The following is a 23895-nucleotide window of genomic DNA, read 5'->3' as shown; positions in this document are numbered from 1 at the left end:
TGGTGGACGACAGCTGTTGTTGCTGCGCGCGTCTTTCTCTCCCTCTTCCTTTTCTTTCTTCTCTATTTTATCTTCTGTCTGCGCCCCGCGGGGGTGGTGCTGTGGTATGAAGCCCGACTACCTCGGCGGCTGCGTTTCGATGGAGGCGAAACGAATAGGCGTCCGTGTGCTGTGCGATGTCAGCGCACATTAAAGATCCCCAGGTGGTCGAAATTACTCCGTAGCCCTCCACTACGGCTTCTCTTTCTCTCTCTCCTTTTACTCCCACCTTCCTCCCTTCCCTCGTGGCGCGGTTGAGGTGCCCACAGAAAACAAGTGAGGCAGTTACTGCGCCTTTCCCTTCCTATAAATCAATCAATCTCTTCTGTCTGCATGAGGCAGCGGAGGTGGCTCAGATACAAAGCCAGTAGCAGGCCCGTGCATTTTCTTTTCCTTCTTCCTACAGCCACAACAACAATGTGACAGATACTGTGCCGTTTCTATCCTGTAAATCAATTTCAAACGCCGCTGATGCCTGCTGTACTAACGCCTGCTAGACATCTGGGTTTTGGTTTTGGTTCATAGGAAGGGAAAGGCGCAGTATCTGTCACACTTGCTCTGTGGACACCTGAACCGCGCCGTAAGGGAAGGGATGAAGGTGGGAGTGAAAGTTAGAGAGAAAGGGGGGCCGTAGTGGAGGGCTACGGAGTAATTTCGACCACCTGGGGATCTTTAACGTGCGCTGACATCGCACAGCACACGGACGCCACTTCGTTTCGCCTCCATCGAAACGCAGCCGCCGAGGCCGGGATTCGATCCCGGGAACTCCGGCACAGTAGTCGGGCGCCTTACCACTGCACCACCCCGGCGGGGCTAGACATCTGGGTCTGCTGCTGTTTTCTGTGCGGTGCGGCGCTTGAGGAAGCGGCAAATAAAAAGCGCCGCACGGACACCTGGATCGGACTCCTGGTGGGGTCAGCTCGTATATGCATGAATTGCCTGACGTCATGAGCTGTCGTGACGGTACATCGCACGCCCCTTGTCGAACACAACCAGCATTTAATTGAACGCTTCAAAGTTCACCGGCGTTCTATAAGTCCTTTACCGGAAAGGGAAGGCGCAGAATCTGTAACTCGCGTAATCCCGCTAAAGTCTTTACTGTAGACAAGGGGAATAACGAAGAGCGTTTCACTATCCCGGGCGTGAAGCGGTTAGTAAAGCGCTGGACTGGGGATCCAAGGGATGGAGGGAGATTCGATTCCCGGTGTAGACATGGTTTAATAACTTATTTTTCTCTCGCTCTCGATAGCGTGACATCTCTGCTGATAATCTGCCAACAAAATTCTGTCGACAACGATGAGGCATTGAAGGCTTTCGCCTTAAAATACCTATTTGTTCTCCAAATTTTGATTGCAGTCATTCTTTATGTATTATTCCGGGTGCTGTCATACCACTCAATTTCCCACTTAGCATTCGTCTCTTACTCAAGTAAAGGATACTTTGCGATATGGATTCGAACCAATAACGTGCGCATATTTCACTGTGACTCTCTTTCATCGTAAAGGGAACAATCCTATTACAGTTCTCCAGCAACAATGTCGCACAGCATTACGAGTGATGCGATATCATTTCAGCTTCAACGTATGAGACACCTCTTCGTAAATTTCCAGGCCAGTTCATGATAGAGATTCCAAGCCGTGACGTATGTACAATAATTACTACATTATCCCACATTATTAATTAGATAATATTTGGATGTCAGCTGATGCAGTTATTTCTACTCACCCAAAAAAGCGCACATCTAAAACTGTAATTTTTGCACCTTATGTTCCTTATGCAGCCATGATCACTGGAATACTGCTAGCTCTGGTAAGAGTGACCTTGGCAAGCGACATATACGTAGAGAGGACGACCGCCGAAGGCAGAGTGCGGGGCACGCTGCTGCAAGTGCTGGGGCGAGGCGTTGAGCAGTACCGTGGCATACCATTTGCCGAACCACCCGTCGACGAGCTCCGCTTTCGGCCGCCACGTCCAAAGGAGCCCTGGGCGGGAACACTAGACGCTACCGCTTCTGCCCCGCTCACGGCTTGTCCTCAGGTGAGCTGGCTACACTAAAACATTCAACAAATGACTCATGGTTTGCTACACTGTGAGACCATGATTTCTGTTTATTCCCTGGAAATAACGCCGTATCACGCCACTTCCAATTTTACACGACTCTAAAGCTCCTGTATAAAAAAAGCAAATAGATGTGAGCCGCATTTCACAAAGTTTGAACTGGTTTATATGACATCGGAATACCGCTAAAAGCGGATGCCAGTAAAGTCTGGAGCGCGCATCCTACATATCATGTCAAGCGGACAGACCCTTCTGGTACGGTATGAATCTTACATGGGACAGGCTGGTCTCGTATGCAACTCATACTGGCGGTGCGAGCTCATATAGGACAGCGTATCTCCATTCCGGAACTCAATCCGAACCAACCTATGAAGTTCACACGGAATGGACATGCCGGAACATGTTATAGCGCGCTGGTATGAGAAAACGTTATACAACCACGTTTTACATACATTCTGCAAGGCGTTTTTCCGCAAGTGTCACGAAGCTGTGAGGCCGTCAAAGTGTACCCTAGCTACCACGTATGCGAATCGCATCGTTTGTTGCGCATTCTTCTCCGCAGTCGTATGCATTATTTACAATAAGCGATTGCTGCAGCTCTTCACATCTTGTGCACCTCAATATCCGACCAAAGAACCTGCGACACGAACGTCTGAGGAATAAGGAAGCCTTTCGACAGCAACATGAAAAATAGTTTCCATCGTAAATTACCACTGCTGTACACCTGAATATTCATTGATTGCCTCATATCTCACGATGCTACTTAGGGTGTTTCCATATCCAAAAGCTCAGTCAGAAACAAGAAGGTTATAAAAAATGACGACGATTACGGTACTTTCCAATGCGAAATTTGAGCGCAGCTCGTCAGCTGTTTCAGCTTTTCTATAGATTTAGGCAACTAATTCGAGCAAGACATATATGTACAATTACAGACAACTGGTTACGAGGCACAATGGCGACGGCGACGCGAAACCCAGGAACAGGCGCCAAAGAGCTTAATGCTGGAACGATGCCATTCGAGACATAGTTTGAAAAGCGAAGTTTTTTTGTTTTTTTTTTACCGTGGTGAACTAGGTGCATATAAGCAAGCTACATCAAAATATGATGCTTTTCTCTGTGAGTGTGTGAATTCTCGGTTACTGCACATGTTACCCTGCAGTTCGGTGTGGGCGCTCGCATTATTCATGAATTATCTTTGCAGTGTGCACCATTTGTGGTCGCGTCTTCCACTTGAGCTGTGAAGCGTGCCTTTCATAATTGTTTCACACGAATGTAAAGGCGAAGTGTTGGTCACTTGTTTCTGTGGACACCTGAATCGCGCCGGAAGCGAAGGAAGGTGAGAGTGAAAGTCCACTTGAGCTCTGAAGCGTGCGTTTCAAAGTTGGTTCACATAAATAGAAAGGCGCAGTATCTGTCACACTTGTTTCTGTGGACACCTGAATCGCGCCGTAAGGGGAGGAAGGAAGGTGAGAGTGAAAGTCCACTTGAGCTGTGAAGCGTGCCTTTCATAATTGGTTCACATGAATGGAAAGGCGCAATATCTGTCTCACTCGTTTTCTGTGGACACAGCAACCGCGCCGTAAGGGAAGGAAGGAAGGTGGGAGTGAAAGTGGAGCTGGTTACGAGGGACAACGCCGACGCCGCCGCGAAACCCAGGAACGGGCGCCAAAGAGCTGCGCTCTAAAAAATGCTGGAGTGGAAGTCGATTGTATACCTGCCAATGGGCTGAGGCGGCCATCTTGAGGGGCGCGAGAAGCGGCCTGCGAAGCCAGTGGGAGTGCTGTTCGCCGAATGCCAGTGTCTTTCAAGTGTTTAAAAGATTTTTAGGCTCTGATGCAATGTTGGGGGTTGTCCGGTGAACCATACTGGACGTCTCTGAATCAATTTGACCCACTTAAATATTTAAAGGTCTCGACGATATCCGAGCAAGGGGACGTTTTTATCTCTGCTCAATGCTAAAGTTGCACCTCAACTTCAATGTGAATCCTTTGAGCCAACCAGTAGCAACGTTAGTATTGCACAGCTGCGTAGCTTATATCGAGTATACTGGATTAATTGCGTCTTAATGAAACAAAGTGAATTAATTAACCGCTATTAGACTTAAGGCTTTATGTGACATCATTGAGTAATATGTCGTTAGTTAGCTATGCCAAGTATCATTGCACTGGGGTATTTCTAGGTCCTAATTGAATACTTTTGAGTAAATAACTTTGAAATAAATAAAATTCATGCTATAGATAGCAGCCATATATAGTTGGATAGCTTATGCTGGAAATAATTGCCCTTAGACTAACGCCACGTCATATTTATTCAGCGCTAATTAGTTAATTGTGAATAAAATTTCAATATATGCTATTCTTTCATGCCATATACAGTAGTGAAGCTTATATCGAGTACGGAAGCCCTAAACAAATGCCATTGCACTACACTACGGTCTTAACTTCTGATGATTACAAGTCATGATCAAAATTGAGCTTTGTGCTACAATCAAAAGTCATATATCGTTGAATTGGACTCAGCGCGTAGAATTCAAAATCAAACGCTGCTACTTGCGTGCTATGAATGCCAAATCAGTTCTTCACTCAAGTTAGTAACCTTTAATCCAACCTAGTTAATCTACATAATTCAATGTGATCACTCCTAATCCAACCTAACACATCTTAACCAAAAGTAATTCTCTTGAATCAAACGATTTCCGCCATAATCAAGTCAATTCAATGTAGTCAACAATAATTTTACGTAAACGGCCATAATCCAGCTTAAATTACCCTAATTCAAATTATTCCGCTCTAATGTAACATTTTTTCGCCTAATAAAACGCACAAAGTCCTAATCGCCCCTTATAGTCATTAACTTACCAATAATATATATTATTAATACTTTAATTAAAGTTTCTCCACCTAATCCTCTTTAATAAACCCATAATCCAATTTCCTCCACACTGCATCCGACTTGACACGTTATTTCAATTCACGACAAACGACGCCATAGCCTCAAAAGCCAAACACAGGGCTTGCATAATATTTTCGAGACGTTTTTCTCAATGCTGGGGTACGGCGACGGCTTTTTTGACAGAAAGATATGAACTCGCTTTCAGTAATAATTGCGCGCAGATAATTCAGCCATCACTTTATTATAGAGAAGAAACTGTGCTAAGCCTATATAAGATTAGCGGCGCCTGCAGCCGATCCGTGAATAATATAACCGGCACAGAGCGTTTGTGCAAGCGTGCCGTTTGTCCGGTCCAGTCAATCAATTCTGGAGTAAAATGAACCAAAGAAGACCAGTTTCAGCATTTTGCTTGCCGGCTCTCGCAACGAACAGCTCATTCCCAAAGTGTTCGCGCCTCAGGACCTTTCGAAAATCTAGCAGAGAAGAAATGACCGCTATATGCCCGCACGTACACGCCCCAATACAGGGAGCACATCCATTCGGAGTGATCTTTTACGATCGCGGTTTGTGTGATGTGACTCCTGGTGTCATTTTCACACAATTCGTACAACCGCAAGCCACGCATGAACCAGCAATGTTTATATTGATCGTGTTAGATGCCGCGCACTTGAACAACCTCCACTTCACCGTGAGCTCAGAGCGTGCATTCTGCGGCACCCGGCTTGCTTTACTGACTACCTCAAGATGGCGTCACAGAGGCTTCACTCGACGGGCGTTCCTTCCACTCCAGCAGATTTTAATAACCTCTTTGGTCGGAAGTGAAATACTGGTGACGCTGCACCCTTTGTAGCATTGATGCTGAAAGATGAACTATGAGCGACGTCACTTCGCTTCATATCGCTGTTTGGATGAACAAGACGACGATAAAACAGCCGGCACTAGTAAATTAAGATATCCTGAGAAGGGCTGCTTGGAAAACATCTACAGGTTACAAATAAACGCGACATTGTTCTGCTCTAATAGGCAGGAAAAAATTCAGTCTGTTTAGTGGCCAGTCACAAAGCTACGAGATTAATTTCTGTACTTGCAAAAAAGAATGAAAATGCGAAGAAGCACATTTGGCTAGGCAAGGCAACATTTCACCATGTGTCCAGATTCCCAATAAGAACATGGTTCGCGTTTTCTGCTGGGGCAGCGTGTAACGGTGATACGAATTTTGGTGCGGATCGCAGTCGGTGATAGGAATTTCGGCGTGGCAGCAAGTTTTTCGTTAGCTTTTCCTTTTTTGAGTGACGGCAATAGAATCACACTTTCGCAAACCTAGCCATGATATTTTATCGATCTCTACATTTTGACTTGAGCCTGGGTAGCTTAGTCCGCCAGTGACCCATGCCGTCGACTTATGCAAGGAAATTCGGAATGACAACTGCGCTGAGTTTCATGCCGGTTCAGCCCGCATAGATAACCGAAATGCCGAATCTGCTACGAAATATATACGGCATACCTCTTATAGGTTTCTGCATGCTTAAAGCATTGATAGCCAATGTAATCAATAAAATACCGTAATGAAAAATCTTGTATCAATATCAAACCGAATTCGGTATTACAGATTATTGTATAGGCTGAACCGGCATAAGCCCCGCGGAGCTCTGATTCCGAAATGTCCCGTACAGTTGGCGGCCGTCGTTGCTGGAGAAATAAGCGGCGTCTGGTTGGAAAAAAAAACACGCAGAGGTATAAAGTAACAGGACCACATGTGAAAAAATGAAAAAAAGGAAAACGCGCACATAGGAAAACTTAAAAGTGACGGTTACGCGCTCAAAAGCGATGCAATGCGCATATATACTAGGTAGTGCAGCTTCGATTGCTTCTTATCTTCAAGGCATTTTTGGAGCAACGCTTACCCCATATAAACAGAAGCATTGTAACTCATATTGTGTATGTTTTCATCCCCTTTAGCGTGCTGAAAAGCTCCGGCATCACCATTATGATTGTGCTTCATTGATCGGTCCGGTCTAAGTTCAGCGAAAGTATTCTGTCCTCTATCACTTCCTTAAACGACGGGCTCTTCCGGTTTCAGGTAAACCGAACATGGTGTGAGTTTCCAGTATATAAGCTCCACACCGGACCGATCCGGTTTCAGATCCATATCACACCGCAATGTCCGGTGCGAGATGAATAACGAATATGGTCTCTCCAATATTAGTTCCATACCGTTACGGTATGTTAGGATTGAGATACATAAACGTTATGCACACTCGGGTATATAATACCACACTGCTCTATCTGATTCGAGTTTTATACCGGTGCGGTATCATCATCATCATTAGCCTGACTATCCACAGACAGGTGAAGGCCTCTCCCATAACCCTCCAAATACTCCGGTCCTGTGCTAGCTGCATCGACGCGACTCCTTCGAACTTCTTAACCTCATCCGCCCACCTAACTTTCTGCCGACCCCTGCTACGCTTTCTTTCCCTTGGAATCAAGTTTATTACCGTAGCGGCGATCGGTTGCCCTATCTTCGCACTACATCTCCTGCCTACGGCCATTTCCCCTAGAATGTCAGTGAGTTGAGTTATTTCTCTAACACACTATAAACGTTTCCTATCTCTTAACGTTATCCCTACCATCTTTCTTTCCATAGCCATCTGCGTTGTCCTGAACTTAAGTCAACTTCAACCGGTTCAAACCTCACACAGGACTGGTCACACCGAATCTTATTTATATCGAATAATAAAGGACCAGTAAAAACCGCTTTGGTGCGATACGGCATATTTCAAAAGGGATAGCCACCCCAAATATTGACGTTGCATGAAGGTTTTAGAAGCGTGTTGACTTGGTTCAGAAATTTATGACTAACGGCGGAACAGGATACGCGATAGGAACGTCATGATTCCTTTTACGCTTGTTTTTTCTACGTCATTAGAGGGACCAGGTGGTAAAATTCAGGATAGTTGCACTCATGAAAAAAATATAACAGGGCTGACTTTCCAAAAACTAGCCCCTTAATTCACTTATTTTCTTGCTGTAGACAGAGTTCCTCATTTGCACTGTCAAAGTTTGTACAGATTTACAGTAATGAGTTGAGCAACGATTGTAGAAACAGGGTTGGATTGAGGTGATAACGGTTGACGGCCCGATCCTTTCAATTATCATCAATCTAATTTAAATATTCAGCGGAAGCGTTAGAGATTACAATGCCAAAATGAGGAGATTAGTTTCACAAACGGCACTCACGCCTTCGCCCAACGCTCAACACTCAGCAATACTCAGCAGATTCCGAACATAGACTACGTACGTTGGAGTGACAAGTTAAGTTCCATTCATATAATTTATTTTCAAAAATGCATGTCGTAAGTTGTAAAGATAGTAGCATAACGACACGCGCAGAAGGACGGGAAACATCAGAACTGTCAGGACGTGTGAGGAAGATTGCACTAGCGTCGCTTTTTTTGTCACTGTAAAGCTTGATCGAAAAACATCGTCCAGAGTTTCTATATCATGTGATTCATGAGATAGTTTTCTTTTTGAAATTCAAGCGCAACAAGTGTGCATAATAATGGATGGGAGACGAGAGGACAGTACGACAGGAAGCGTATGCAAAGTTGTCACCCTTCCATTTTTGTGTAGTCATTGTTGTGCTCGAATTCTTAAAACCAAGGGTGCAATATTGCCAGCCACGCGTTTTATTAGATATTGTCTTCCACAACTTTGAATGATAGCCAAAGCATTGAACGCTCGCTCATTCTTCATAAATGAAATAACTGCTTAAGCATTTTTCCCACTGTTTAACTAAGCTGTAGTATTTGAATGTGCACCCAGATGATACTGAGAGAGTGCCGCTAAATACTACCATGATTTTGTCACCAATGAAAGGGATAATGCGAAAGCAGCACATTGAGGAGTTTAAATCTAATGACTCTTCTAAATCAATTTTCGCTTGAATATTATTTATTTGGCTGTCGAAGCAGTCAGTAGAGAGCATATTGTATTTGCAACAAGATCTGTTAAAGTTCAGTTTCTTTAATTAGGCATCATTGTAAAATTGGCTGCACAGTAGCTTTGTTAGTTATTACCGCTTATGGCGTTTAGCTCCCAAAAAGCAATAGTGTCTAAAGGAGGCCGTAGTCGATGTTTCTATGTATACTTCGATCACCTCTGGAGGCTTTCATTGGCACTGCACATGCATATATGCCTTGCGCTTCGCCTCGATCAAAACGAGACCGTGTACGAGCTGGGTCACTGCCGCACCCTGGGCCTCAGCAAGCGATTCCCGGAGTTATACAGGCACCATGAGGGGCGGTAGTTCTCGCCGCGCAAGGGTTATAAAGATGGCTACGCAAAATGGAAACACGCTCCGCGAACGTAGTGGACCACTAACGCCACAGAACATGACTACAAATAAATCAAAGAATTTTCAGTAGTAGGTAGCAGTCAGTACGCCTCCTTTCAGCAATAACTGCGGAAGGCCTCTATGTTTTGTATGTTAATATTGTGGCACTGTTGTGCAATGTTTGCATAATATGGCGACGTAGGAATGCAATTGAAAGCTTGGAAAAAGATGGCTTTCCGTACATCATTCATTTCTTTCATGACAATAAGAAAAACGACGATATATTCTTCGAACTCGGTGACGGAGAAAATTTATTGGAATGAAATTGTTATAGCTTATTGAAATAGCAGGTAATCCTCTTTAATAGTAATGGTTCAATGGTTGGCGTGACAGTCCTACATCTCCCTAAAATTTGCCTAGCGATTGTAGTAGCAGTACTTTTTGTAACTGGGTTGATTTAACAAATCTAAACAACGGCAACCTTGAGAGAAGAATGATAATCGCATATGCGTCATCTGTATATTGCCACTGAAATGCACCTTGTAATGCACAGCATTAAGGTGCACAGAACTTAGTGAAGCCGTGAATTTTCCTCTTGACGTCAATTGAAATAATGACGTATAGCACTGAGCAAGGATGTTTGCCTGTTGCAGAACTATGATTCTTGGAGACCTTTGTCTTCAACTTACCTTCATCTCTTTAGGGAAGTCGCCGTAATTTACCGGAGATAGAGATTTCTGGCTCCTACAGCCTTGAGAAGGGGACGGGGAGTTGCGGTCTCATCACTCATATCTTCACGGTAAAGTCCAAGGCAAAATACCTCGGTAAAATATTCCATCCCTGTACCTACGAGAAGTAATTCTGAATGAAACACTACTACTTGTCACAACACGGGACATTTACTTCGGACCTAAATGCGCTGCTTCTGATTCGTTGTTTTGAACACTAGTTTTATCCCTTTCTTGTTATAGCAGTAGCAATAGGCGGAGAAACCACACCGTGGTCATAATAGTTAACACTCGAAGACGTAGAAAGAGGAACATTGGTGGACATATGTCGTCACTTTAGCACAATTTAAGTAAGGAAAGGCCATAACGCGTTCGAACTTGTTAACCTGAAGATTTATTCCTTTAGTTATTATTAATACAAGTCAAGAAATCGCTCGCATGTGTTTGCCTTTATCAGCCTTTTTCAAAGGATAACAAATAAACAATCCTTTCTTTCATTTAGAATCCCTGCATAAGCAATTCTAGCAAGCTCGCCGGCACATTATTTTCCAAGAAAGATGTGTTTACCACATAACTGTTTCTTTAAATCACTCTTACAGTCACTAAAAGATCACTTCTGCAACAAAAAAGACAAGTTACAGTAGGGCCACTTTAACGTCAAGAGACGAACCTCGTGGAATAGAAAGCTGGACCCACAGAGCAGCCAAAACATAGGATTGTGCCGTTCCAAACAGGGCGGCATTGCGCGTGTTCAATAGACAACCTTATTTTGTGGACGGGTTGTGCACCGGATGTCGTTGAGCTGATGGCGCCATCTGCAGGCCGTTCACCCCGGCTGTGTGGGCTGTAGTTCGCAGTCGCTGGGTTCTAGAACATTAAACATCGCTGTGATAAAGAGATACAAAAGAAAAATGAATAAAACAACGTGGGAAGAGTACGACCGAAAATATACCAGGAATGTCATAAAGTAGCGGAAAAGGGTCAATTTTTCTTGGTGTTAAGTGTAGCCGGTAAACCTCGTAGAAGAGCAGTTAAATCCAGTAGGAAACCAGTTCGGCTTCAGATAGTACACCGACGGCCATCGGATTTCCTTTTTGTTATTTTGAAGACAATTTCAAATTAATACAGCATAATATACTAATAGTGCATATAAAGTATTACTAAATAATACATCTACAGTTCTGTTACGTTACCAAGATATTATGTTTTTACGGTTCCCTCCAAGCAATGAGCACTTTTCGCACATTTTTTTTGTCGTTAGCGACCTCACGGATAGGGCAAATCGCAGCACGAAAAAGCTAACTAAACAGGTATGCGAGAGATGTATATAAGGTAGACTTAATTCCTTCGAACACCTTCACCTGAATATTGCGCCCAATACAGCGTACTACACAGACAGAATCACTTCGTTCTGGCCAGGCAAGAGCCTGCACAGCAGTTCTTATTTGGCAGCCGAAAAGCAAGCGCCTGATCAGCAACATGCCGCAAGTACAACCTGATTCGGGCACCTTTCTAACTTTAACAAAAATCATATTGCGAGGGAGCCATCCATGCTCATAATCAGACATGCAAAAGCACGGGCTACTTCATAACTTGGAACAGCTCTATACGTTTAGTAGACTGCGCATTCAAAACTATGCTCGCCTTTGCCGCCTCTCCTATCGTGCATTTGAGGTTAACAATTGCACCAACAGACATTTTGTACGGACAGTTAGAACATCGCCTCCACTGCCTTTGCCTCCGAATATGGCCTACGTCCATCATTTTTCCTCTGCCTGCTCAACGTTAAACGCTGTGTCCTTTAAAAATCCGCAGAACTTCCTTGCATTTTCATAATTCCTATATATGTGCACACTGCAATATTGATTTAGGAGACAAAATCAAAGTATAGAAAATATTTTTTTAAATATGCAAGAAACTTTTGCACACAATTTACAAATATTGTGGTTGTGGATGTGTTTGGCTTTATAGCGCATAAAAAAAGAACTCAGGCTTTTATGCGCTAAATACTTATGTACTGTTTCTCCAAATATATTAAAACACAAGGTACATCGAGAAATGAATTCTCCCTTAGAAGCGAAGTTGGATGGAGCAGTATATGTTCGGTGTAAAAATGTGTAAAGGGAGCTTTCTTATTTTTGCGAGTTTTCTACATGAGAACAAATTTGAGTAATGGTGAGCTCCTTTCCGCCACTTTAGAAGGGTGGTTTGTCATCACATTTAAGAATAAAATTCTGTGTCACATGTGTGCCCGTTGCGGCGATACGTCACTTCGCTGAAGTGTTTCTGACAATAGCATGATTTCCATAAATTTATTACTGATGTTACGACATGTGGTTTTTGTAGAACGCCTGCCATATTTCTCTGAGTTCTCTTTTTAATGAGTTCATGAAATATTTATGCAGTACATTTCCCTTTACCTCTTTTTGTATTTCGGGCAGCTGCTGCACATGCACCAGTTGTCTCGTAACCTTTCATTTCAACATGGCTGGGCAAACATCAGGATTAATTTTGTGGCCTCGTGTTTCGGCTGTGGTTATGAAGTGAATAATAATTCCCATTAAAGGTTCTGCTGCATTTTTGGAGTGTAGCGCCGTAATCACACTCAGGGAGTCGGCGTAGATTATTCTATTTTCACTATTCCCTTTTAATAATTTGTACAGTTAAGCAGATGTCCCAACATTCGGCAGTAAACACTGATGCACATTATAGGCAACGTAACTTTTTTCCCGCGAATGTTTTCTGCTGTCCCATTGCAAACATAGCAAGTTGTTTTGGAGCGTTCGGCAGAAAATGCTCAATGAACAATATAATTTTCTTAGGTTAGGAACTCTCATAATATGTATTCGTGTGAAGTTTGATTTTTGTGAAACTGTGTTAGTGTAAGGTCGCATAAATAGGGTAAACTATGCCAAAGTGGCAATGATTCCAGACTTCGGGCAATATGGGGAAGTGTATCCAATATGTTTAATTCTGGGCATTTCCTTTCAACGCGAAGCAGCAGGGGCCTGATTCTTTCAGGTTTGCTGCTAAACAGTGTTTAGAATGGGCACATTATAAATGTGGACAGCAGATATGTTTTAGCAGCGAAAAGACATTAGAATGCGTTAACTCTGGAGCATGGTTCTTGTGTCGTCAAGAGACGTCTGGTTTATTTATTCACAAAAACTGTTTATAGGTGATGTTTCGCAGGCACCAGTTAAAATACACAAATCTGAATTATGTTTGGGGTCCAATCCCTTCTGATATGAACATTATTTTTCAAGAGTTGCACCAGTTTGATTGATAATTATGGTGAATCGTTCATTTATTGCTCTCCAGGGTAGCAGAGCCGGGCTTAATATGGCTGGTATTAGCTACACCGACGACTGCCTGCGGCTCAACGTGTGGGTCCCTGCGCGCCGCATGCCACCCGGCTCTAGTCGTCCGGTGCTTGTCTGGATCCATGGAGGAGGATACAGTTTTGGCAGCGCCAGTCAAGAGAACTACAGTGGCGCAACGATCGCCGCCATGGCGGATGTGCTGGTCGTTTCGATGAACTACCGGCTCGGAGTACTGGGTTTCATGAGTGTCGGCTCTCCCGAGGCGCCCGGAAATGTGGGTCTTCTGGACCAGCTGCAAGCCCTTCAATGGGTGCAGCGAAACATTAGATCATTCGGAGGAGATCCAGAGCGAGTCACATTGTTCGGCGAAAGTTCCGGGGGTGCGTCCGCTCACGCGCATGTCCTCTCACCGATGAGCAAGGGCCTTTTCAGAAGGGCGGTCTTGATGAGTGGCAGTATGTGCAGCATAGATGTTTTGGACACGGTCTACGAAAGCATGGCTAAAGGTGAGAAATTGGCCGATATCGTCGGCTGCTTGAAAGGAGGGAGTTTAAACTTTTCTTCTAACGCCACGGAAATCATTGGCTGCCTGAGGAGCAAGCCCCTTGACAATCTGATTAGCGCTGCCTCAAAAAGCACCATTCCCCAAGTATCTTCCTTTTTTCCCACTTATGGTGATTCATTCATGCCCCAGATGCCGCTGACCTCCGTGAGCCGAGGTTTGTTTGGAGCGACTGATATACTAGTAGGCGTGACATCGGACGAAGCGGCTAGTGCGTTCTTAAGCTATGCGAAACCAGAGCTTCTGGTTGAAGATCTTGAAGCATCAGAAGGGCTCGCCGACACTTTCAGCGCTACCGTCTCGATGTGGTTGAAGGTCGCCGCACCGGACATTGAACTCAAGTACGCTGCAGACGCTTCAAAAAATGACGGCCCAGCTCTGAGACGACAGTATATCGACTACGTTTCAGACCGGATGTTCAACTGCCCTATGCGATTCCTCGCCGAGAAACATAGCGACAGGGGCAGCAATGTGTTTGTGTACGTGTTCAGTCATAAGTCAACGACGGCACCATACCCAAGCTGGGTGGGTGCGCCCCACACCTCTGAATTGCCATATTCATTTGGACACGTGTATTCACAACAGCCCGGCTCACCAGACGGCGTCATGAGCGAGGCCTTCGTGCGGGTCTTGGCCACCTTTGCCGAGAGCGGGTGAGCTTTTTCGCAAGCACTTAATTTACTTCCTTTCATTCCCGAGGCGTGGCCCAACGAGATTTAAAGATGCGCACTTCTCCGGAAGCTTTCACGTAGCGTTTTTTAAAGATATGGATGCGTGGAATGAATGCGTTTTACAGCCATAAAGATTCCTGTATATTTCATTCTAAGATGGGAAGACAGCCAATTTAAAAAATTTAATATACCTATTTGGCCGGAGCTAACAACATAACAATCAAATCGCTAAAGGATGCGTAGTTCACCATGGTCTGCAAAGTTTCTCATTCTGAATGACTGGTTGATGGTTATTCCTAATATAACCTTATTTTACCCCTCGATGTGTAAATTTTGCATACTAGCACATTGATTAGAAAGCAGGTGAGCAGCCAACTGTGAACTGTTTATTAAAAGAGCGGAATTCCTGTCGCAGTGTCGATAAGCAAGAATAATAATATTAATTCGGCCGGGCTAGTACTACTTCACTCCTACCAATATTTATTGCAGAATGTGAAATATGGCTCACTATTTGAGCCAGTTATGCATTTCCAAGCCACAAGTTTGCATTTTTTTAAGTGATAACGAAAACAATTTCAGGCATTCATGCCCTTTTTCTTAAAATTATAACATCTGTTGACAATGTACTGATGACAAATTTAAGATTTTTCGGCCTTCACACAATTATGAAATCTGTTGACAAAGTATTGATCACAAATTTAAGATTTTCACATTAGAACGCACATTAGAGCGCCAAATGGTTATCTCAGAATTTATCAATTAAATCAAAGGTTTATTAAGTCTCTCTCGTTTAGCATTCTCCTGCCGCAGTTACATCAGGGCGGTCAAGTCCGAAGCAAAAATATCAGATCATTCGATGTCACTGTGCAGCACTTGAAAGAAAGCAATGTTCATCGCGCGCGTACAGCGTGCGGTTTTTTTTTATTAGACATTAAGGAAACTCAAGTGGGCGAAACTAAAGGAGTACTGCACGACAGCGTTCCTGGTATGCTACATATTTATGAGGTGTTTACACCTAAACACCTAACAAAACCATATTGTATATTTGCGAAAAACAAATGTCAAAACTAAACTAGAAAATTGAAGAGGCCTGGATTACGCTCTATACAAAAGCTTGGTAAAAAAGCAGAGGTCAAAAATGGTTTCATAATATGTTTACCCTATGCCTTCTGAAACCTGTCCGCAACATATAATGTTGCCTGCCTATGCTTTTATCGCAAAATAATTTTCTGAATACTCAGCGCTTCCCTGACTAAATGCAAAACCGTAATTAGCAGCAATCCGGACTATCGTACCTTAGGCATATCCCATTGCTTTGTATATACAGCAATGTGATGCTTTATGTCGTGCAAGCAAACCAAATCTAGAATTTTTACGTTTAGGAGTCTTTCTGGAGTGGTGTGGCAAATAACGTATTGTCACAAGTCGTGTTCGGTAGCCTTCGAGTTATCTTTTGTGATTTCTTTCAATTGTTACTAATATTTTCTCAACGCTCTGTATCAAATGGTATGCATGTGTTCGCGTCCGTGTGTGCATAACTGTGAGTGCGTGCGTAGCTTCGTAAACGAGTGCACATGTGTGGCCAAGCATACCATGCAAGCAAGCCGGGAACTCAAAAATTGGCATAGTGAAATGTCAAGACTGCCCATACGATGCATTATTAACAGTTTGACGCGTACTCAAACGCTTACTCGCTAATTAGCCACTTAGCAACAAAATCTCTATAGTCACATTTGAAACATCATTTAGGGCTTTTTTCTATTTGCTGATTTGCTGCCGAATTGTTCCTAATAGCTAATTCCCTTCTAAAAAGAATTTCAGATGTTTTAGGATAGCTAAGTAAGGAATATGGTTTAGTAGCACTAAGTAATGGTTCACGCAGGGTTAACCTGCACGCTAACCCAGGACTAGTCGGGTTATCTGATGCAGAGTTTCGCCGTGATCGACAATGACTCTATATAAACAGCCCTCTCATTTAACGTTTTGCGCCGGAAGCAACAAGACCAGCAGCGACGCCAAAATTTGGCCACGTTGGTGCGACATGCTCTATGTGAATTGACGTGGCTGCGCAAAGCGTGCCAGCCTAAGCTTGTATCAAGTTTTCGCTGGCATTCTTGTAGATTTCTGTGCAAAGCTTTGAGAGAGGGTTCTTTGTATCCAGTCATTATCGATCACGGCGAAACTCTGAATCAGGCAACCCGACTGAGCCTAGCTTAGAGTGCAGGTTGACCCACTCACTACTTTTTCAGACGCGTGTAGGCTGCGCTACATCTCGGCTTTGTCAGAAGCACCTATCATCGGAGTAGAAAAACCGGGTGTGCTAGAGCTAGCTCGAGCGTGGTACAAGGTTTTTGTCCGCATCTTGCCGCACCATTCGAAATAATTACCACCCCCCCCCCCACCCTTCCCGTTTTCTTGGCGCAACTTCAAGAGATGACGACTTTAACTTAATAGACCTATGCGAAAGCTTGATAGTCTGACAAATAAAGAAATTGGCTGTGCAGAAATGAAGGAGGTTTACAGAGCTGTGCCTGGGCCTCCATTACCTGAGCTGCTTGATGATTTCGTTTAATTGAAAATCCTTTACGGCGATACGTCAACGCTACGTTACCAAGGCCTCTTTTTTTCTTCTCGAAAAAATTAGCTGTGGCTTAGCTCTGGTTAAGCCTAAGTGATTGCGAAAGCAATACCTCCCTGGCCGCGCTTGGCTCTGCTGGTGGTTTGGCATGGCTTCGCCTTTTGTGCAACTAAAGGATTTACTCTGAACAGAACATGGTTTGTACTGTTTGCTTATTCCAATAAACACGCTTTGGTGGTCCGTAAAGTAGTGACTCTTGGTCTGAACACTGGTAATTACATAGTCGACCGAATGTCTATACATCACCAAGTCTAGACTGCTACCCCACCGCTTTCTCCTCGGTACGGCGCCGGTGTTTGCGCGCAGCACGTCGCTCCAGCGACGCCATATGCAACTCCTCAGACATGACTAAGTGGAGCGCGCGGAGCGCGTTTATCCTTTCCTAGCGAGCGCCCTCACGCGGCGGGCCTTGGAGGCCGTCACGTGGTAGCTGGTGCGCCGAGCGAAGGAGCGATTACGGCCGAAGAGACGAGTTGGGGCAACGCCTCCTATAACGTTGGTTGGGGTCCCTGCTGTCCTCTGGTGGAGACGTCACGTTGTCACGTGGTAGCCGCCGCACCGAGCAAAGGAACGACTACGGCCGTTGTCGTGGCTGTAGAAAGAAGGAAAGGAAAATGCACGGGCCTGCTACCAGCTCTGTAGCTGAGCCACCTCCGCTGCCTGATTTATAAAAACACTGGTTTATTTATAGGAAGGGAAAGGCGCGGTAACTGTCTCACTTGTTTTATGTACACACCTCAACCACGCCATAACGGAAGAGAGGAAGGTGGGAGTGAAAGTGGAAAGAGAGAAAAAGGAGCCGTAGTGGAGGGCTACGGAGTAATTTTGACCACCTGGGGATCTTTAACGTGCGCTGACATCGTACAGCACACGACGCCTCTTCATTTCGGCTCCATCGAAGCGCAGCCGCCGAGGTCGGGTTCGAACCCGGGAACTCCGGCGCAGTAGTCGGGCGTCTTACCACTGCACCACTCCGGCGGGGCCCTCTGCTGCCTCGTGCAGACAGAAGAGAAATAGTGAAGCAAGAAAAGGAAGAGGGAGAGAAAGACGCGCGCCGCAACAACAGCCGTCGTCCACCACCGAAGTGATGGTGGGTGCAATGACAGCCTACAACAGATAAAAATTCGGTGGCAGGCAAGCCCCGCCGCAAGCGGCGGTGACCCACCTGCCACAGCCCCATCAGGGGAGATCGCCGCAACAGAGACGAGTTGGGGCCCCTGATCTCCTCTGGTCGTAACGTCACGCTGTCACGTGGTCGTGCGTCGCAGCTGCTCCGGAGCGAAGGAACGACCTCTACCGACGGCAGAAAAATGCTAGCAGTATTGCTTTTGCAATAAAACAGTACTTGCCCTGCCATAGTGGTACAGTGGTAAGACGTTCGACTCCTGTGCCGGAGTTCTCTTGTTCGATCTCTATCGCCGGCGGCTGCGCTTTGATGGAGGCGAAACGAAGAGGCGTCCATGTGTTGTGCGATGTCAGCGTTGTTGTTGCTGTTGTTGTTGTGGCTGTGGGAAGAAGGAAAAGGAAATGCACGGGCCTGCTACTGGCTTCATAGCTGAGCCACCTCCGCTGCCTGGAGGGAAATGAACCGCTTTAGATAGTCCCCACCTCGGCTGCCCGATTGGATTGATTGATAGGAAGGGAGAGGCGCGGTAACTGACTGTTTTCTGTGGACATCTCAACGGCTTCGTAAGGGAAGAGAAGGAGGTGGGAGGGCAAGTGGAAAGAGAGAAAGACGAGCCGTAGTGGAGGGCTACGGAGTAATTTCGACCATCTGGCGATCTTTAACGTTCACTGGCATCCGCTGCCTCGTGCGAACACAAGAGAAAATAGAGAAGAAAGGAAAAAGAATGGGAGAGAAAGATGCGCGCCACTACTACAGCGGTCGTCCACCACCCAAGCAGTGGCGGGTACAATGACGACCTACAAGAAATAAAATTTGGTGGCTGGCTAGCCCCCGCCGCGAGCGGCGTTGACCTACCCTCCCAGCCCCCGTAGGGCCAGGAACAGCCACCCTTCACTACCCCCCGCGTCGCTAAATATCGCCATATGACAGCGGTTGTCCATATGAAAGCGGTTGTTGTTGTTGTGGCCCGCTCTAGGAAGAAGTAAGCCCCACCGGGGTGGTGCAGGGGTACGGCGCCCGACTACTGTGCCGGAGTACCCTGGTTCGAACCCGACCTCAGCGGCTGCGTTTCGATGGAGGCAAAACAAAGAGGCGTCCGTGTGCTATGCGATGTCAGCGCACGTTATAGATCCCTAGGTGGTAGAAATTACTCCGTAGCCCTCCACTACGGCTATTCTCTCTCTCTTTCCACTTTTACTCCCACCTTCCTTCCTTCCCCTACGGCGCGAAAGAGGTGTCCACAGAAAACAAATGAGACAATTACCGCGCATTTCCGTTCCTGTAAATCAATCTTGGAAGAAGGAAAGAAAATGCACGGATCTGCTACTGGCTCTGTAGCTGAGCCACCTCCGCTGCCGGGTGAGGGTAGCTGGGATGGGTAGGTCGCCGCCGCTTGCAGGGGGGGAGGGGGCTAGCCTGTCACCGAATTTAATCTGCTGTAGGCCGTCATTGCAGCCGCCACCGCTTCGGTGGTGGACGACGGTTGTTGCGGCGGGCGTCTTTCTCTCCCATCTTTTTCTTTATTTTCTTTTCTGTCTGCACGAGTCAGCAGAGGTTGTTGTTGTGGATGTAGGAAGAAGGAAAAGAAAATGCACGGGCCTGCTACTGGCTCTGTAACTAAGCCATCTCCGCTGCCTAATGCGGAGAGAAGAGTAAATAGTGAAGAAATTGTGGGGCGAAGAAATAGAGAGAAAGGCGCGCGGCCACAACAGCTGTCGTCGTCCACGGGTGCAATGGCAGCCTACAACAGATAAAACTGTGACAGGCTGGCCCCCGCCGCAAGCGGCGTTGGCCTACCGTCCGAGCCCCGTACGTAGAGCCAGGAACTCCAGGTGGTCGAAATTACTCGGGTGCCCTCCACTACGAGTCCTCTTCCTCGCTTTCCACTTTCGCTCGCACTTTCCTCCCTCCCCGGCGCGAATCAGGTGTCCGCAGAACAAGTGTAACAGATACTGCCCCTTCCCTTTCCTGTGAACCAATCAATATTAATAAACTGATTTAAAAACTGCAGTATTCGTGCGAAAACAGTTAATGAAGAATAAAAGAACTTATGAAAAATTATTTTGCCTCGCCGGGGTAGTGCAGTGGTAAAACGCCCGACTACTGTGCCGGAGTTCCTGGGTTCGAACCCGACCACGGCGGCTGAGTTTCGATGGAAGTGGCGTCCGTGTGCTGCGCGATTTCAGTGCACGTTAAAGGTGTCCAGATGGTCGAAATTACTCACTAAACCTCCATTACGGCTCCCCTTTCTCTTTGTCCACTTTCACTCCCACCTTCCTCCCTTCCCTTGCGGCGCGGTTAAGGGGTCCACAGAGCACGTGTGACTGATACCGCGCCTTTTGCTTCCTGTGAAACAATTATTATTATTAATATTCTTATGCTTTGGTTTTCATCTCATTCTCGGTGGAAAGCCCACTGGCGGCGAGTGTTTTTTTTTTCTGCGAGGACTCGCTAAGGTCAAAAATCTATGGAGGTTCATTTAAAGGAAATGTGGAAATTGGTTAGTGAAGCTACTGTAAAGAAGTTTGGAAATGTAATTACCTTTCGTGAAACGTCCTAAAAAATTTCGCTCATTTCCTCTTAATCGAGTGTCGCTCGCCATTTGTCATGCGCTACCCATGACCATCACACAGCGTTACTAAGTGGCACTTGCCACGTGCCATGCAGTGTAAAGGGGTGCACACACAGGGAAAGATGTTAATGCTTTATTTAAATGTTGTGCATTTTAAAGTAATTAAAAGACTTCACTAACAGGATTTGAACGTATGTTTTAGGGCTGAGATAAGTAGTGCTAATCCATTTCGGAATAGAGGCGATGGGAATTGCGAGTTTAAATGAGCTCTTATTCATTTTGGTCATATTTTCGTCATTTGCGCTAAAGATGACTTGGCGAACACAAATGGCAAGATCAGCGGATTACTGCAAGAAATTTTTTAGCCAGCAAACTTTTTTATTGCGAATGCATTTGAGTTTATGTACTGAATTGTATAACCAACAAAACATGTGGTTTTATTGATTGCTTTTTGTTGTGGTTTATTCTTTAATAACAAGATCCATGCAAATAAAATCAGTGCGAAATACATTAAAAGCCAGGTGGAAAGCTGCCTGCGAAATAAAACAAACTGCATTCTCTAAAGCCCTTTTAGGCGAATAGTAATTATGACGACACAAAGAACGTTTTATCTCGTCTACGCATAGTACACATACACATCACACAATTTTCTCTTGACAAAAAAAAAAAGACAAGTCACTGCGTGAATTGTGTGGGGATGAGCGTACCATCAATCACATTCTAATCTCATTCCCGCGACTTGAGGATTTTGGAAAAAGATGTTTTACCATATTTTATGATCACCTTATTTATTTCATCCTGCTTTAATTCCAGGCCGATAAGCATTCGTCGAATTTTCTATCGTTTGTACGTTTCTTAAGAAGGCCAATGTTTTGAATCAAATATGAGTGTCATAACTCTAGGCATCTCACGTATCATAATCTAACCTTGTGTTTGGCGCATCATAGCCCCAGTTGCTTTCCTGCCATAAAACCTATGCCATCAAACCTAGCATATATTTAGTGAGCAAGTGTTAACATTATTAGAAATGTTAGATGCACTCGTGATGGCTGCGATGTCGGTAGATAGGTCGTTCCAGTTCACTGCAGTACGGGTGAAGAATGGTGCGGCAAAAGTGGTAGTATGGGCACGAGGTCGGGAAACTCGAAAAGGGTGACGAGTTTTCGACGAATGGCAACACGCATCCAGGCTGCACTTATAGCACTATCACAGCAACGGCCAGAGAGAAAAAAACGACGCCAAATGGAGCCTACTTCACGAAGGAATTCAATGATTTCCGTCGCTGCAAACGACCAACAAGGTTGCGCTAGGAAGATAGAACTATATTTTGTACCCACTGCATTGATCAGAGCAGCGTTTTTATTTATTTTAAACTGATTTTTATATTACTCATTTTCAGCTGGAGGTCACAGAACGCAACCTGGGGCTTTTTTAAAAAAATAATATGTTAGGCATACTGACAGTTATTTGTTCCTATTACTTGTTGATATTATTTGCCTTTTGATGAGATAAAAGGATGACAGAATTAATGCACTCTGAAAACCATCGTTAAAAAAAGGTTGGTTGGTTGGTTTGCGGGGTTTAACGTCCCAAAGCAACTCAGGCTATGAGAGACGCCGTAGTGGAGGACTCCGAAAATTTCGACCACCTGGGGTTCTTTAACGTGCACTGACATCGCACAGCACACGGACGCCTTGCTTTTCGCCTCCACCGAAAAGCTGCCGCCGAGGCCGGGATTCGATCCCGCGTCCTTGGGAACAGTAGTCGAGCGTCGTAACCACTGCGCCACCCCGGCGGGGTGTTAAAAAAAAAAAGGAATAGTTCCGTACAGTTAGTGCCTGGCTGCCGTGATACACCTGGTACGACACGAAATTGGATACTGCTAGGTGCAATTTTGGTGTCTTCAATTTAGTTAGCATTCTTCTTCTTAGTCGCTTAATTACCTTCTTATATGGGGAATAATAAACCTCTCCAAGAGTTGTATACATAACTAAAACTATTTCCTCGAATGGAAAAAGTCTCGTAGAAGATCGCATCATGGCAACGAAATTACAGTGTTTAAACTTAATGGAAACGCTGTAAACTGCGGATTCTGACTTTCAACCTATACATTTTTGTACGCTCCTAACTCGAGGCACTCGCTCTCTTGTCACAGAGTTCCTGAGATGCCCAATGGCAAGGAATGGCCCACATACTCTAGGCACTCCCCAGCGGTCATCGTAATGAACCAAGGACAATTCAACGAGACAAGAGGCTACCGAGACAGCCAATGTCAACGCTTCAAATCACTGTTCGAACAATACAAATAATTTTGGCTGCTGTGGCGAAATATTACTTTGAAATTTTGTAGCTTCGGTGTATGATGGAGAAGAAAATAAAAACTGGCACATTGTCTTTATCTTCAAGGACAGTCGGCTGAATGGCATCCATCATCTATGATGCTCGTTTTCATGAGCAGGAACATGTCATCCGTGCGATAATTGTGCAGATCAAAGATGTTCCGCAAACGTGACATCTTTTTTGTTCGTGAGTAAAATTAATCTTTAGAGCGGAATTATCCCAACAATACTGTTACGCAATTTATGCGCGCATCTTAAGAAGCTTTGTACTGGCGGCGGCGTGCCTGTGAGTTTACTAATATAAATTAGAAATCATTAAAAAAGGGCGATTGACGTTCTTGACTAAAAATATAGCTCACATAGTTTACACGGACGTTGTTTCCTCCTCATATTCGGTGTTTCTTTTACTCCAACATTCTGCGAAACGTACTGCTGCCGTTGCGACGAAAAGCCGCTGTCATACCACAGTTTGAAAGGAAGATTTCAATGATGAGTCAATTTCTAGCCGCAGCAAGTTTGCAGCAAGTTGCCACTACGTCCCAGTGCATCATCATCAAGCTGCGTATCAAGTGTAAAGTGCCTTGAAGATGATATACGTACTTCAATGGTGT

General features: G+C 45.0%; 2 protein-coding genes across 5 annotated transcripts in view; one reads left to right on the top strand and one right to left on the bottom strand.

Annotated features, from left to right (window-relative positions):
• The window catches only part of LOC146195944 (uncharacterized), a 112359-nt gene extending 108507 nt beyond the window's left edge, over nucleotides 1-3852 (bottom strand). For all 4 annotated transcript variants that reach the window (XR_014706059.1, XM_084597971.1, XM_084597969.1 and 1 more), the window contains exon 1: nucleotides 3812-3852. The gene's annotated coding sequence lies outside the window, so the exon portion shown is untranslated. The remainder of the gene's footprint in view (nucleotides 1-3811) is intronic.
• On the top strand, nucleotides 1822-23427 carry LOC146195943 (acetylcholinesterase-like). The gene is made up of 4 exons (XM_084596884.1): nucleotides 1822-2076; nucleotides 9554-9563; nucleotides 13385-14591; nucleotides 23101-23427. The coding sequence occupies exons 1-4, from the start codon at nucleotides 1822-1824 to the stop codon at nucleotides 23252-23254; spliced, it is 1626 nt and encodes a 541-aa protein (XP_084453010.1). The 3' UTR covers nucleotides 23255-23427.
• Nucleotides 23428-23895: the final 468 nt, after the last annotated feature.

Source organism: Amblyomma maculatum, chromosome 3 (genome assembly GCF_055883805.1).
Source record: "Amblyomma maculatum isolate TAMU_Amacu chromosome 3, ASM5588380v1, whole genome shotgun sequence".
Classification (NCBI taxonomy): Eukaryota; Metazoa; Arthropoda; class Arachnida; order Ixodida; family Ixodidae; genus Amblyomma; species Amblyomma maculatum.
The sequence above is the reverse complement of the archived record's forward strand: the minus strand, read 5'-3'. Positions and strand labels throughout refer to the sequence as shown.